Source organism: Chelon labrosus (genome assembly GCF_963514085.1).
Source record: "Chelon labrosus genome assembly, chromosome: 23".
Lineage (NCBI taxonomy): Eukaryota > Metazoa > Chordata > Actinopteri > Mugiliformes > Mugilidae > Chelon > Chelon labrosus.
The window spans coordinates 11,904,107-11,920,910 of NC_140356.1; the positions used below are offsets into that span (position 1 = coordinate 11,904,107).

The window sequence follows — 16,804 nt, forward strand, 5'->3', positions numbered from 1 at the left end:
CAAGCGTACAAAAATATATTGTTTATATATAAAGGCCACATATGCACGGACGTATGTCCTTGTGTATATGTACACATGCACAAGTACAAATAAAGACTTAACACATGCATGCATGCATACACACAAACTGAGGCTGCTTGAGAGTGAGCAAGACCCACTGCAGAGTTCAAGAGCGTGAATAAGCATTATTAGATAACATCTATATAGCTATCTATTATATATTCTTGGTGCAGGACTAAAATGAGTCTTTGATGATTCAAGTATCAAAACATAAGCAACGCCAGATGTGAGGCAAACGGCTTCAAAGTGATTAGCTTGGTTCTTTATGAGAGACACATGAGAGAAATGAACTTTTTCCTTTTTTTTTTTTTTTAAATAAAAAAACACTTTACGGAGTATTTTAACACCACAACAGTCTGAGACCGCGTCCGATTAAAATGTACTCTCGCTTGCCAAAACATTAGGTACACGCATGCGTTCTAATATAACAGTCATATGCTAAATCAAGCTTTCATGACTGTCATAAAGCTCAGTTTGAGTTTGTGGAGCTGGATTGAGTTAAGTGGTTCTTCGAATTAGCCACCGACTACCGACTACAAGAGGGTTGTCAAAATAATAAAAACACGATACAGTTTAATAGCTGCGGCCTCCAAAATGAAAACGCAGTTGAATTAACTGCACTCTCTGTTATTTTAAACAGATGCTGAACACCATAACTTCCATAAAGATAAGATTAAGTGCTTGGTTTCAGTAGTGTACCTAAATAACTGGCAAGTCAATGTATACATCTTATTTATATAGTGTGTAGAAACATCTGGTTGATAAACTGTTGTTGTTAGTAACTGTGTGTGTTTTTGGATGAAGGAAACACACGCCGGTCTTGAGGCTTTAGCAACACTGAGCCAAACACCAAACCAATAAAGCATGTTGAAATTAATTAAAAGAGATTTTAACTTATTGGTTGGACATTGTTTCCAATATTATTATTAAGAGTATTATGTGTTTTGCTTTATTGCTGATTTTCAGCCACAGTTAAGCCTCTCAATATTTGACTGATGAAAGGTTGATTGATGGCATCTGGAAATCTATTTTCTGGTTTTGCAATAAAGTTTAAAAAAAAAGAGGAGGGGGGGACAGCTGATAGAAGTGTTAACATGAGACAAAGAGCACTGTATTTTGTTCCAGGGCCGATTTAGAAACGCTCTACTTGCAGTTCGACAACAACAATAATAACAACACAGCCGCTGTAAAATAAATAAATAAATAAATAAATACTAAATGTTCATGCCAAGTAAGAGGACTTAAAAGGGCTTCTCCATTTGGCTTCCCTGTGTTTCCTGTGTGGTCCGCTCAAAGGGTTAAAGCCCAAAGTGAACTGAATTGTAAGAAGTTGGTTTCCAAGGGAAACTGTTCGCACCGTTCCAGCTGAGGCGGGACAAACCAACTGCGTGACACGGAGGGGGTAGGGGTGGGTCGATACATTTACAAATAAATCTCACACCGCGTCGCTTATTAAATAATTTTGCACGCATTTCAGTGGTGGGTTAACATATTATAAACGCACATAATAGCGGTGTTCGCAATCGAATCAGTTTTAAACGCACGATGTGAATGTCGCTACTTCCCTTCACCCCTCCCGTGCAGCTACAGTGCCGGGGTTCCTGCCAAGACCGTTTGAAAAGAGCAGACAAAGGCTTTGAGCCCAGGACGCCCCTCTCTCTCTCTCACTCTGCCTACAAAGCCAATCTGGCTCTATCTTCTCCGCTTTTCTACCATGGAGCTGCTTTTTAATAGGCGGCGCTGAGACTGTTGGTTTTGTTTTTACTTTCTTATTTTGAAATGTACGACCGTCTGGATCCCCGCACGGCGGAGAGAGGAAGGCTTTTTGTAGGTATAATACAAGGAAGCGTCGTCTGAGAGAGGGAGAGAGAGGGGGAAGGATTGACGCTGCCTCCTCTCCTCCTCCTTCTTCCTTTCGCCCCCCTCTCCTCCTCTTTTTGGCGGAGAAGGGGTTGAGGCAGGAATAAACGCTTTTTTTTTGTTTTTCTCCTTTTTTTTTTTTTTTTTAATACATTTGAATCCTACTGCGCAACCAGATCGGATCACGTGGCATTGGAGAGAGTTGGATCGATTTTGCACAGTTCAGTGTGAGAAAATAAAAGAGAGAGAAACACACACAACTCTCCAATTTCTTTTTCACTTCTGTGGATAACTGGGACTGTTGATACTTTTGCATGATTGCAAGAGCCGGGGTTGTTTGAGTGGGATCTTCTCTTCTCAGCCTTGGAGGTGTGGAGTATTAATTCTTATATGCCTGGGTTTTGAAAAACAATGGAGACGCACATTTCGTGCCTCTTCCCGGAAATTTTGGCCATGATTTTCAGCTATCTGGACGTGAGGGACAAAGGCAGGGTAGCCCAAGTGTGTATCGCTTGGAGGGACGCATCCTACCACAAGTCAGTGTGGAGGGGGGTGGAGGCCAAGCTGCACCTCCGCCGGGCCAATCCCTCCTTGTTCCCCAGCCTCCAGGCCAGGGGCATCCGGAGGGTCCAGATCCTGTCTCTGCGCCGCAGCCTGAGCTATGTCATCCAGGGAATGCCCAACATCGAGTCACTCAATCTGTCCGGCTGCTACAACCTCACGGATAACGGGCTGGGCCACGCATTTGTGCAGGAGATCCCATCACTTAGGGTTTTGAACCTGAGTTTGTGCAAGCAGATCACAGATTCCAGTCTAGGCAGGATCGCCCAGTATCTGAAGAACCTGGAGGTCCTGGAGCTCGGTGGCTGCAGCAACATCACCAACACTGGGCTTCTGTTGATAGCCTGGGGCCTCCACAGGCTCAAGAGCCTCAATCTGAGGTCCTGCAGGCACGTCTCGGATGTGGGCATCGGACATTTGGCGGGCATGACCCGTAGCGCTGCAGAGGGCTGCTTGAACCTGGAGTACCTGACTCTCCAAGACTGTCAGAAACTGACGGACCTGTCACTCAAACACATTTCCAAGGGGCTGACCAAGCTCCGGGTACTGAATCTGAGCTTCTGTGGGGGGATCTCAGACGCGGGGATGATCCACCTCTCCCACATGACCTCCCTGTGGAGCCTCAACCTGCGCTCCTGTGACAACATCAGCGACACGGGAACCATGCACCTCGCCATGGGCACCCTAAGGCTCTCCGGGCTTGACGTTTCCTTCTGTGACAAAATAGGGGACCAGACCCTGGCGTACATCGCCCAGGGGCTGTACCAGCTCAAGTCGCTGTCCCTGTGCTCGTGTCACATCTCCGACGACGGGATAAACCGGATGGTGAGGCAGATGCACGAGCTGAGGACACTGAACATTGGACAGTGTGTGCGCATCACGGACAAAGGGCTGGAGCTCATAGCGGACCATCTGACCCAGCTGGCGGGCATCGACCTATATGGATGTACCAAGATCACCAAGAGGGGACTGGAGAGGATCACACAGCTCCCCTGCCTTAAAGTGTTGAACCTGGGACTCTGGCAGATGACAGAGAGTGAGAAAGTGAGGTGATTGGAAGTGTTTGTTTTGGTGTGAGTGTGTATTTTTGTTTTTCTTTGACTCGGATGGGGACAGAGGGGAACTTTAGGAGCAGGAGGAGGGGGAATGAAAAGGCGGGGAAGTTTCTTTTCTTATTTAAAAAGAGAGAAATCCTCCTTTCTTTTTTTACCCTCCTGTGTAAGGTGTGCGTCTCCCTTGTGACCAGATTTTATTCTGTTCAAATGTTTCAGTTCTCTTTCTTTTGGCCTTGCAGGATTTTAAATTAGTGTTTGATATGACTTAATATTCTGCCTGGTAGAAAAGCAATTAAAACTTTTGTTATGAGCTCATGAAAATCCCTGTTAACAAATGTTTTGATCTCATATTGAGTTTTAATATCTCACAACTTTGGACTGGAATAACTAGATTGTTATTTTTTTTTTTCTTGCTAGGCTAATCTACTTCGTTTCCTGACACACTATGGACATGAAACTTGCGTCCACCCAAACTCCCTTTTTTTTTTTTTCCTCAAAGCAAAGAGAGGTTTTTAAAACTTCAGTGTGAGACTTTTATTTTTGCAGTGAGTCTGGATTTGAAGACATTTATTTGAGACATTTACGACTAATCTCCACTACAGCCATCACGCCTAAAAATACATTTGGCTACCTCGTATGTGGTTATTTTCAAAGGGTGTATACTGTTAAAAGAAGAAGGAAAGCGAGAATGAGAGACTGGGAGAAAATGTGCCTAAAGGGACTGTGTCTGCCCCCTCCCCCATCCCTCCCTCCCCTCCTCCCGCTCTCCCTCCCCTCCTTCCACGAGCAGAGCTAGAGAAAGGAGACCAGGACACAATCTAACTACCTTTTGTTAATTTACCCCCATAAACAGCAACAATTTCCCAGAGAGAGAGAAAGGGAAAGCGAGCTGTAAAATCTACTCAGATTACAAGAGGACGTCGCTTTATGCAAAATACATGCTCGCGTGCAAGAGCCCCCCGTTTTTTAAAATTTCTTTTTAAACTTTAACGCCCGTCAGAGATGTGCCGTATTCAAGCTTTGACCAACACGGAGGAGAATATAAGCCCTTTCAGAAATACCTGTAGTGATTCTATAATGATAAAGAGATATAAAGAGGAGCGTAATAGTGGGGAAAGACATGATTATTAAACACAAGTGTATGTCCTTATAGGATTATTGGGTATTTTTTGTAAGGGATGCTGTTGGAGATAAACGTCAGTGAATGTTCTTCAGAGCGTCGTACTTCAAATTGAAGTGATTTCTTACCCTTTATTGATCGAGACGAATCAGGGCTTGTGTCATGGTTTTTATTTTCCCACGTTAATACAGGTTGCATTTCATGGTGCTCTCACCGGTGTGGGGTACAGAGAGAGGAACGAGGGTAGGGGTATCTGTTTTTTTTTCTTCTTCCTTTTGCATCTCTCTCTGAATAAAAATACCCCGAATCCCTTTTAGAATAAGCAGCAATCGATTATTTTTCTTTCTCTCTCCTCCGTCTCGGGTTACAAGCTGAATGCGTCTCTCTCTCTATCTCTCTCTCTCCCCCTCTCACTCCCCATCTCTCTCTCTCTCTCTCTCTTTCACACACATGCATTTAGGCTGTACACACATGCACACGCTGACGCCAGTGTGTGTGCGTTTTAATGTAATGCAATGACCTGCTAGAAAATTAATATACGGATGTGCGTCCTGCTGAAAAAAGCCGTGCGTGCGTGTGTGTGTGTGTGCGTGTGTGTGTGTGTTTGACAATAAAGAAGATGTACTGTATATTATGTGTTTGTAAAGAAAAAAAAATGCAGAATCCCAAAATTAAATTGTTTTATATTCTTACGGTTAAAACAATTAAAGATATTTATATAATGAATGAAAAGAGAGCGGTGTGGATTACTTTTGTGCAGCATTTAATTGTGGTTATATGTGTGTTTCCATAAGGTGATGTGATGTATATTGTCAGTCAGAACTGCTATCGTCTTGCTCTGCAATGATATGTCCGTATTCAAGAACATTTAAAACAATAAGGTCTTTAATACGTTGCTTCTAATAGCCACCCACGCATCTCTTTTTTCTTTTTGTCCCTGATCAGTGCATTTTTTCCTCCTCAAAAGGGCTGAAAGAAAACAAAAAAATCTCTTGTGTTGTTTTATTATTTATGAGCAGATTCAAAATGGATGCTTGCCGTCTTGATTTGGCTGCAGTGCCTGTGTAATTAATTATCACCAAGGCGTTTATTATAGGAAACGGTTCTACCCGGCTGCTTTTTTTAATCACCAGCGTCTGGTTTTTTTTGTTGGTTTTTTATTTTTTTTTTATCCCCGCATGCAAAAGCAAAAAGGTGTTCAGCTCAACCGGGAGGGCAGCGTTTAAGTCTCAAGGTTGACTTCATTCAGCGGATTCGGCTATTTGCGTTTTATTTCACATGTGGCGGAGCTGCCTTCTGTGCGGCCCCGAGGAGCGAGATCTGAAAGTTGGTTGGAGCAGATTTCCCCTCTTTTCTGCTTTCCATCAGGACGTGTCCTGTGTGTGAAGTGACACATGCGCGCACGCACACACAGAGGGTTGCCAGGCCAGTCAGTAGCCATTGTCTGTCTTTAGAAGTTAGGAAGGCAGGTTTTGTTTTTTTTCTTCTCTTCCTCTTTTCTCCTCCTCTTGTTCAGTCACGCATACCAGATCCTAGACCAGGCAGGAGACCCCCCTCCCTCCTCTTCTTCTTGCTCCCCCCCACCACCACCACCACCACCACCACCACACACACACTTCTTTTTAGCATTCCACACCATCATTCAAAGCATTTAAGCATTCTCGCTCTCCTGACTCTCTGTCCATGGGGATTTGGGGATAAAGGCCAGTGGAGGGATTGTTGACCACAGGGACAGAAAGAGAGCGAGAGCGCGCTAGAGAGAGAGAGAGAGGGACGGAAAGAAAGACACACAGAATGTCAGTGTTTGCTGTTTCTTAAGTTTGCTTAAGCTGCCCTTTGGTCTTGTGCAATAGCACTGCAACGGGTGCACACTGAGATGTGAAAGATTTGTCTGTGACATTTTGTGCCGCTTTGTCCCAGAAACATTTAAAAATCAGCTGCAGAGAGAACGGCAGCTAAGAGAGCTGCAAAAACTACCGTAGTGTTGTTTTAACGGTTTCTGTGCATTACACTAACTACTGGAAAATGAAAAAAACTCAAAGAGGCGTGCCATCAGTGTGAGGTGCGAGGCGTGCAACGCGGGCAATTGTTTCTTTATCATTTGACATTTGCGTGTGCAGACCTTTCCCAAACAGAAATAGAGACAAGGTCATATCGCGCATTTCTACAGAAAGGTCTGCGGGTGGGGTGTAGACTGACGACGATACAATCAGCCGCATTCAAATGATAATGTGATACTTTATTAATCCCCACAGGGAAAATCTCTTTTTGTCCGTTACCCTCCACTGGGAGGTCAGAGGTCGGCGCTCTGATCCAGGAGCCCCACTGCTGGAGCTTCTAGGGGAGCTCACGTCTTGCCCAAGGACACACCGACAGGGTGGAGGGGTTGTCGCGTTTTAACACTAGGTCACCTTGCGTCTCTGTCCTCCTTGCTGTCACGTTGTGAGTCCTTGGAGGTGGCACGGGCCACCTGTGAAGCACCATTTCTCCCCATTTTATAACATGTCTTTGACTCTGACGAAACAATTTCCCTGAACCATCTGTGAGGAGAATACAAACGCCTCCATTATTGTATAGGTTGCGGTCTCAATTTGCATTTTGAATAGAGAGAGCTGAGTGTGAATTGGGCTCTGGAGTTTTGTTCGGCTTTATGTAGTTACAGAGCAGGATGTATCACTCCCATTGTGTACAGTGCGTGTTAACCTTGCATCGTATGAAAAGAGCACAGGTGATGTTTATTCTTCTCATGGACAGTAAGGTAAATTGCAAGAAAAAAAATGTCACCAAAGGCGAAGATATCTTTGAAAAAGTCCATATTTAATGTAGTAGCTACCATGACATGTACTTCTGAACATTTGGAATTCAGCACTTCCATATTTACTCCTCTTTAGCACAGTTCTGCTTCCCTTTTGTGACATTTTTACAGCCAGTGAAACCAAACATCTATGCAGTCTTGGTTCAGTTTTTCTGGGAGATTCCGTGCGCATGATTTTGGAGTTTCAAATCCACCCCCGAAAATAGTTTTGGGAATTTTTTTATTTTTTTATTTTTTATATTTATTGCTTTTCCTGCCAAGAGTTAGAAGCAGTCTGATGCTGCTCTCGGGCTTTCAGCAGAATATGAAGTCGGAGCCAGGAGATTGGTTGGTTTTAGCCGTGCTTGGCGTGAAAAATGAAAGCGGGGAGAAAATAGCTAGGCTGGCTTCCTGTCGCCTAACTTTATGAAATAATGTAGGTTTGTTTAATCAGTTAAAAAACTATCATCTCCAAAACTCCATGAAATGACTAAAAAATGGCCAAGAAATAGTAAAAGCACACATCCCTGTACGCATATTTTCTACATTTTGAAATAATCAGGCTAACCCTTTCCCTTGGCCTTCACTCTTTATGCTAAGCTAAGCTAACTGTCTTCACCCTCCAGCTTTATACTGAGCAGATGCTAATGAAACAGCATCTTCTGTCTAAATCTAGTCTACACGGCTTGCAAAGAGAAACTTCAATCTGATTCAGCTTCCCTGTCCTGATGGCTACCACAACCGGTTGAGCAAGGCACTATACGACTGCCAGGTACAAGTGCTGTGTATCTCAAAAAGCAGAACATTTTGTGCACTCGCTGCACAGAGGGCCTCTAGAATAAAAGCCCCAACTAAAAAAGGTTTCATGTTAAGAATATATCCTCCAACAAGTGTGATTCTTTCCTCAAACTCCCATCTGTCTGAGTGACTGACAGCTCCTAAACAAGTTAATTCAAACACTCAGAGGCTCCCGAGTTAGACAAAGACCCGCGTTTCTGCCGCATATAGGTCGCTGTTGACGAAATCTTTTCATAAGCGTCTGAACTTTGGTGTGTGCGCGTCGGACCCGCGAGTTGTAAAAGTCGAACTGTGACTCGTCGCGTTTGTGCTCTGAACCACACTTCCTGTCGGGCGGAGAGGAACAGCATTATGCGTGTGCGTGAGTGTGTTTTACTGCTATCATTAAAGGAGTAGTTCGCCATTAAAAGGGGAACTGGGGTTCTTGACAACAAAGCAGCAGAGGTATTAGCAGCCGAGTGTTATACCGCCCTCCCCCACATGTCTTCGGCTGCAGCAGCCCCCTGTCTGTCTCCCGTGTCTGCCGTGCTGTCTGTCCTTCTGTTTTCAGATCTCTGCCTGTCTCCCTGGCCAGCTTTAATCTCTTTTTCGTCTCAACTTATTTTAAAGCCTTTCCCCTTCCTGTCTCTTCTCTTCCAAGCGCCTACTTCTCGTCTTCCCTTTCTCTCTTTACCTGTTATTTCTTTCTCTTACTCCTCTCCCTTTTGTGCCCAGTCTCCCCATCTCTCTCCTCTTCCTCCCTCTCTACCCACCACCCTTTTATTCTCCCCCCTTCCTCCCCCTCTCTGCGGCACCTGGTGTTGAGGTGTCGCTGAGGTACAGTAGACGGCTCTTTGAAGTCCATTTGAACATTTGGCATTGCGTTTGATTTGGGGCATCTCGGTTTTTGCTTTTCTGAGCAAATCAATGCCGGTCAGTAATTAAAGATAATGAGTAATCAGATCTAATCTTGCAGTTTAGGACATAACTGTTCAAATCAACAATCATGACAAGAGCACAAGGTCAGGAGTAGGAGCGTGGTGTGTTCTTACTGTAACTTACTGGGCTTAGGGCTGGCACCGTCAGAGAGCAGAGGGGGAGGAACAGACGAAAAAGCACCTCTGTCCTGTAAAGTCTGCTATAGTCAGCACCCAACCTGGAGAGAAGGAAAGAGAGGAGGTGGTAAGGCAAAGACAGAAAGAAAGGCAGAAAAGCAAGGTTAAAAAAAAGAAGACAAAAAGAACAGAGGAAGAAGGAGATGAGGGAAAAAAGGGAGGTTGGTGAGAAAGAGAAGGGAGAGGGAGAAAGGAATCTGTGAGTCACTGTTTAACTGTGGGCTGCAAGAAGTCGGCTAGCCATGTTAAAATACCGTCTGGGCACACATACACCCCACACATGCACACACACCAAACTCTACCGAAATCCAAGAATCTGCCTTAACTTCAACAATAGTTGGCAAAACACTAACATATCTAAAGTATTTATGCTAAAAAAATAAATAAAAAAATAATAAAAATAAATCCTGCCACTGCCTCTCTCAGACTTTAGCTGCCCAGCAGACCAGCTAATTATTTTCAGTCGGACACCAGGCGCAAGCACACACACACACACACACACACACACACCTCTGCTTCACATTCCTCTAAAAGTAATGAGCTGCTTTTCTACAAAGGTAAGAATTTAGGGGAAGGTCAAAACTAACTCTTTCCATTTCAAAGTGCCAAACTTTAACAGCAGACGAAGGAACACTGACATCAGGTGTTTCATTATTTATGATTTTTCTTTAAAAACAAGTAGATTACAATTAGTTCTTCTTTTTCTGCAAGGACAACTCTGAACAGAAATGGTTGCCATTGTTCCTCCGCAAACACCCACCCACCCAGCGTGACTCTTCCTCTTTAACTGTGTCTTTCACAGACGTGTTGAATTCGGTTTATCACTGCAACAACTGTTTGCTTTATTATAGATTGTCAGCCAGTTGGTTACGTTTTAATGATCGATAGCTTATTCGATGAAATATAAGAAAATAATATGACAAGAGTAATGCTGCTTACATTCTCTGTGAGAAGCGAGAAATTTGTTCTCCCTTCTAGGGCTGCAAGAACAAGAAAAAATTTCTCGTAGGTAATTTATACACAAGAAAATCAAGTGCCGATCTCCGGGCTAGTCCTCATAAGGCCCGCCCGCTGCAGAATACATCACACGCTAAGCATTGTGGGAGATGCGGGATATGGACGAGAGGCACTTTTCTTATTATTTTCATATTTTTGGCGACCGCGTCCTTCGGATCACGCCGTTCATTCATCGTGCACCTAGACGCAGCATGCCGATCTCTATCCAGGAGAGATTAGCAGTCACAGTGCTAATATTAGCATCTGGGAGCTCACAGCTAGCATTTCCGCATTAACCACGCCCACTTCCAATTTCTGACCTTACACAGAATAGAAACCCGACACCACACGAGAAAAAAGTTCTGCCCGGTTGATGTGTTGAGAGCAAGCTGCGAGAACTCCCAACAGCCTGAGAAGTGAGAACAAACTTCTATGCATATCTCAGTTTTGCACTCTGTACAACAACAAACACTTGAAATATACAAAACTGAGATCAGATCTGGAGATGCATTTTGGAGACATGTGTTAATGCCAGGCATGAGCATACGGACGGATAGCAAAACACACTTGAGATTACATTTTGGACAAAACGGGTGGACCAACAGACAGACCGGTATTAGCAAGCACTGCTAAAAACACCACTGCAAGTTTTGCAAAGTCAAAATGTCATCCTCAAATAGCTTGTTATTATGAAAACCCAGATATAGTCAATTTATTATTAAATAAAACAGAAGAAAGGTTCTCACATTTGTGAAGCTGGAACTACAGAATGTAACATTTCTTACGTGATTGGCGTGATCAAAATTCATTTATTTGAACACTGGTGTACTTTTTCAACATTTAGACTATGGAAACCTTCACTCATTAGATCCTGTGGGTGTTCAAGTCTTTATTAATTTATCACATGCTGCTCTACTGCTCTAGGCCTTTTGCTCATTAGGCAACATTTTCAATCCACTCTCAACTGACTTCGCTAGCGTTATAGCTAAAGACTCTTACAGATTGTACATTAGCGTTATCTTTAAGAGATTTATTCTGTATTTTTATTCTTTAGTGTGAGCTACGTTTGTCAAATTATCACTTCTGCTGCATTTTACATACCTAGCATTAACCAGCTCTACGTTTTGCTCACTAAAACATTCCTATCCTACAGACTGGATGAGAAAACAACACTAAATCTTTCATTTGAAACCACGAGACCCTCCTTCATTCACAATCAAACCATGGACGTCGTTGCTGAATCTTTTATAAAAGCCTCGGCAATTACAATAGGAGCCTGAGAATTATGCAGCGTGTGACGCCGACTTCTGCTCCCTATTCCTGCTTCGCTCCTGCAGCATCCAGCGGAGAACGACAGGAAAGCAGGAAAGAGAGGATGGACAGGGAGGGAGAGCGGGAGGGAGAGGAGAATGACATGAGGGGTTCTTTTCAGCTTTCTTTGTCTCGATGTGAAACCACGTGAAGCTCTGACAGAAATGTGACAGATACCTGCGATGTCAGGAAAAAAACCAACAGGCTCGCACACATTCTAATTTGTCAGGTGAGGCAGTGTTTTGGTAGCGTGGGAGGTGTGGTGTGCCTGTGTGTGCTTGTCTTCCTGTGCACACGTGATTGAAGGTGAACGTGCATAATGCATGCGCGTAGACACTCGGAGTCGGAGCGCGCCTCTCCGCCGGCTCTCTGTACCTTCCTGTCAGTTGAGCTTGTCATTCAAGCATCAATAAAGAGAAACTTTTGCTTCCCCTTTATTTAGTTTAAAATTTGTCACGATCCACTCAGGCAAAGAGAAATAGGCAGAAAGGGAGACAGGAAAACTGCAGCAACAGCCGCGTGGGGTTTAACACATGTTTGACAGGAAACACTGTGCATCGGAACAGATTTCACCGTGTTAACAACGATGATGTTTCAGAACTTTTTTTTAGGCACTAAGCTAGAAGGGAAGAGAAAGAGTATTTGGAAGAGGTTGGAAGTTGCATCCTGGCCAAACCTTCAATGTTGGACAAGCGTTTTATTGTTTTAAGTTGATTCAAATGATCTTTTATTGCCATAACTTAACTCATGTAAATAAATTAGGTGTATTTGAAGATCACCCCCATCTCTGTATCTCTTTGTTGTAAAGATGATTTGGTGTAGCTTAGCATAACATAGCAGATACTGTCTAGTCTGTCCAACATCATAAACATCCATGTACCATAAACTCTAAAGCTCAATTGACTCATTGTTATAAGTGATTTATTTAGTTTAAAGAGAAATGTAACAACACATAGTTTTACGAAGCTTTGCTGGAACTATTTGTTGATCCGGACTTTTCTTTTGACCAAGCTAGCCGACTCCCCTCCTTACAGTCTTTGTGCTAAGCTAAGCTAATCACATGTGGGCTAAAGCTTCATAATTAATTGTGCTAATTCCGTAGCCTGACGTGCACATCCCCAGAAATTATGTAACTACGCGTCACGACGCTGTGATTGGTCCACTTGGTAGTAGCATATTTTAGTTTTAGTATTTCCGGCTGCTTCTTCATCTCTGCAATTTTTGAATTAATTGTTTTGGATAAATAAAGATGGAACACATCAAGGAAAGATTGACTGAGGAGGGTCGAAGTTACAAGCATTTGTACGGCTCGTCTTTGGCAAAATTTCAGCGAAAGTTTCAGCCGCTATTGTTGATGGTGAAGCAGGAAGTAGAAAGTGAAACAGGAAGTAGAAACAAAAATTAATGGGTGTTGTTTTTACAGAGTGAGCCAGACTGACATGTGCACAAGTATAATTGGCTTGCACCAGCGTAGGTTACTGTGTCTAGTCCCGCAGAGGCATAAACCGCATTTAAGCATTTAAGCATTTAAGTGTACCACACCTAATTGGTAAATTGTGGCACACCCACATCAAATACATCAAATCAAAAGTGGGCCTTCCTTAATAGCAAACTGTGGCTACACCGGAAGATTTACGTAGGGCGGAGATCTAAAGCGCTTTTACGGCCACTGGGTCAGCGCCCGCGATCGGGCAGACTAAAAGTGACCACATCGCCAGAAGATCAATACATCAACCTTTGTTCTCTGAGAGATAGAAAAGCAACTTCCTTACAGATCCAAAACCTGATAAATCAGCAAAAGGTCGCGGCCTCAGAAAAAAGGGTGTAAACCACTACCACTCTAAACCACTTTTGAGGAGGTGAAAATTAGGTCATTTTGGGTTCGACATGCCAACATTTCACAGCGAATGACTGGAAAATATCCTTTTTACTGATAAAAACAAGTTTATTTGGAGATTTGAAGCAGTAAATGAAGACTGTCTCAAAGGAAACAAAGGTGACTGTAGTGTATCAAGCCTACAGTGAAGTCTGGGGAGGTTCCAATCAACTACACCCTGACCAAAGAGTACTAGCCCTCCACTCTTAGGAGACGTGCTGCACACTCATTCATTCATTCATTCAGCTTCTGTAACCGCTTGTCCTGTGAAGGGTCCCATGGGGGCTGGAGCCTATCCCAGCTGTCATCGGGAGAGAGGCGGGGTACACCCTAGACAGGTCGCCAGTCTATTGCAGGGTGTGCTGCACACTCATATTTGCTTTTTTGTGAGTAATGATTCACACGGCAGAAGAATAATAACCCTTCACAAGAAAATTAAGACCACGGGGTGCTGACTGTCATGGACTTTCCCGACCTTGACTTCACTGAACAAATATTCAAAATGAGCTCTTTGGGACATTGTCAGATCCTGCTGGGGCAACATGGGTTACCGGCTCTAAACATATATAGAGAGCTGCTGAGTGCTGCTGTCATTAATCTAAAAAAAGAAGAAATTCTAAACATACTGAAGCAAATTAAATTAATAAAAATTAGCCTGAGCAAGTCTGACCTGTATTTGATTTGAGTGCGGGTCGCTTCCTGTTCAATCCAATTAACCCAGGAAGTGGACATTCAAACCATGAGAAAATCGCCATCAAACGATTATACTATATTCACTACATAAAGGCATTATTGAGACAGAGTAGTGCTCTTATCTCCCACTAAATGTATTACAGTTTCAATTTGCATGTTGAGTGAATTTAGCTGAAAATGCCTCAGAGTCACAGCGTCCACCAGGGCTGTGGTGTGCCTGCTGATAACCAGCCTGTCAGCTCTGGGTTTGGCAAAAAGCTTTATGCACTCTTGTACAAAAAAAAGAAGATTTCTTTAAATGGCTCATGTGCATATCTGTAAGAAGTCTCTGCCGCTGGGAGGTTACATGTTGGAAAGTATTCGTACAGTTTGCATCTCTTTGCTTTTATTGCGGTTTCTTTCAATTGAAAGTTGTGTAATTTCACATTTTTTTATTTCTATTTGAACTTTTAATGATTCACAAACTCAGATAAAGAGTCAAGGATCAGATATTCAAAAGCCTGTATTCAAGTCTTACTCGTTTTTTCTTTCCATAAGAATTCAGAGCTGCCATATGCAATCATGATCAAAAAGTTAAAGTCAAAATTGGCGACACCAGACATTCAAGATTAAACAGACGACAACAGAGGATAATCAGATGCACCTTAGTTTTTAGTGTGATAGGGTTTGCAGTAAACCTGCAGTACCAGGTTTGTTTGCCACTCGAGCGCCGTGTGGCTTTGTGAGTCATGTTTGGAAAGTCGTACCTGATTTTTTTTTCTTTGTCTCAGCTTTACCAAAGGCGAGAAGCACGAACCGAGTCCCTGATGCGGCCAGTCCGTCAGATTTCTTAACAATCAATTTGTTTGTGTCTATAAATAAAATAAACTTAAGATGCACAGAGAGCGACGAGGTAGAAAAGAAAATCGGGCAGTGACATATATGATTGTAGCTCCAATTGTGTGAAAGCGAAAAGAGGGAGATAATTAGTGTGTTTGCGCAAGACAGAGATTTTAAAAAGAGACAAACAGAGGAATAGAGTGAGAAAGAGACATGGGAGGTGGAGTGAGGGAAGATAAAGAGAGAAACTGAGCGTGGAATACAAAGAAGGGCTGCGAGTGTGTGTGTGTGTGTACACCAGGTGTGTATCTGCCGTCCCCAAGGTCCTTCTAGCTGTCTTCTCCTATTGATTAGTTCATATTGATCTGGCCTGGCACATACACTCTGACACACACACACGTCTACACACACACAGCATGGTTCACTTGATTTAGCCAGGCTTTGACACAGGGGACATGAGGGTACATTGTTAACACACATGCAAGCATGCACACACACGCACACACACAATCCTTCCATCATTTGGCCTCTTAAAAGGACAACCATCTTTTCTGTAACACACACACACACACACATGCACACTTGTCAAACAGCAAACACTCACTGCCTGTTTGCTCATGTGCGCCGGTTGTCTCGCAAGCAGGCAGGAGAAACAATGAGGATGTATGAGACGGACTGTCAGTGAAAAACTCAAGGTCTTGTGCAAACCTGGTAAATCTAGTCGTCTGCTTTTCTGCAAATTGCTTGATTCTCGTACCAACGCCGTATGCACGTTGTATGTTTTAGACATGACAGATTGGTTAGCTGACTGGATGCAAACCATACTCTTAGGTAGGTGTGTTCATTTTGCATATAGTCATAATAACAAATGCTGCAGTTCATTTCGGCTATAAGTAGCTTCGTAGCTATAGTGTGGTGCTGATTGAGCCGATCAACACCAGGTACATCTCTTTGTATTTTGCAGTTTTAAATCTGGTGTCTGTGGAGACACCTAGGACACACAGAAACCTAGGAAAGACTCTGATGCTACAGAAAAAAAATAAACTCACAGATGTTGATGAAGGACAACTGTCTTGGAAGACTGGAAATTTCTCTGTGTTTAGATTTGTTTGGAGCCAGAAATGACTATATTTGAATGAGAGGGAGGAGCTGGGGCGGAGCAAGGGGTGGACACCCAACACCTCTCTCTGATGCCTAATATCTACATAGTTATGAACTTATTTTTAAAAGGACCCAGAAGTAAATTTAGCCAATTTTAGTATAATGACTTTACTTTATGAGTGAATTTGTCATTTTTTTGTTGCCTGCCCCCAGTGGCCATATGTGGTATTGTACTTTAAGTCAATTCAGCACTGGCTTCACTTTTCAAACGTCCATCTTATACGTGCAGTCTATAGTGGGTAGGTGCACAGCTTTATACTGTGTTTTTATAATTCCTCTGACTGGTTTAGCAAAGTCCTAACTAAAACAACATTCATTGATTCATTTTCTGTAACTGCTTGTTCCTTGTTCCTGTGAAGGGCCGCGGGGGGGCTGGAGCCTATCCCAGCTGTCATCGGGCAAGAGGCGGGGTGACCCTGGACAGGTCGCCAGTCTATCTCAGGGCTAACACAGAGAGACAGACAACCATTCACACTCACATGCACACCTATGGCCAATTTAGAATCACCAATTAACCTATGGAGAATATCTTTGGACCGTGGGAGGAAGCCGGAGTACCCGGAGAGAACCCACACAGACACAGGGAGAACATAGAAACGTGGCTGT

At 43.4% G+C, this 16,804-nt stretch overlaps 2 protein-coding genes across 2 annotated transcripts in view; one reads left to right on the plus strand and one right to left on the minus strand.

Moving 5' to 3' along the window:
- The window catches only part of wnt5b (wingless-type MMTV integration site family, member 5b), a gene marked incomplete at its 5' end in the record, with an annotated part of 79,050 nt that overhangs the window by 30,069 nt on the left and 32,177 nt on the right, over window positions 1-16,804 (minus strand). The window contains one exon of the mRNA XM_084573934.1: window positions 9,290-9,383. The remainder of the gene's footprint in view (window positions 1-9,289; window positions 9,384-16,804) is intronic.
- fbxl14b (F-box and leucine-rich repeat protein 14b) lies at window positions 1,747-5,368 on the plus strand. The gene has a single exon (XM_084573424.1). The coding sequence runs from the start codon at window positions 2,332-2,334 to the stop codon at window positions 3,532-3,534; it is 1,203 nt and encodes a 400-aa protein (XP_084429550.1). The 5' UTR covers window positions 1,747-2,331; the 3' UTR covers window positions 3,535-5,368.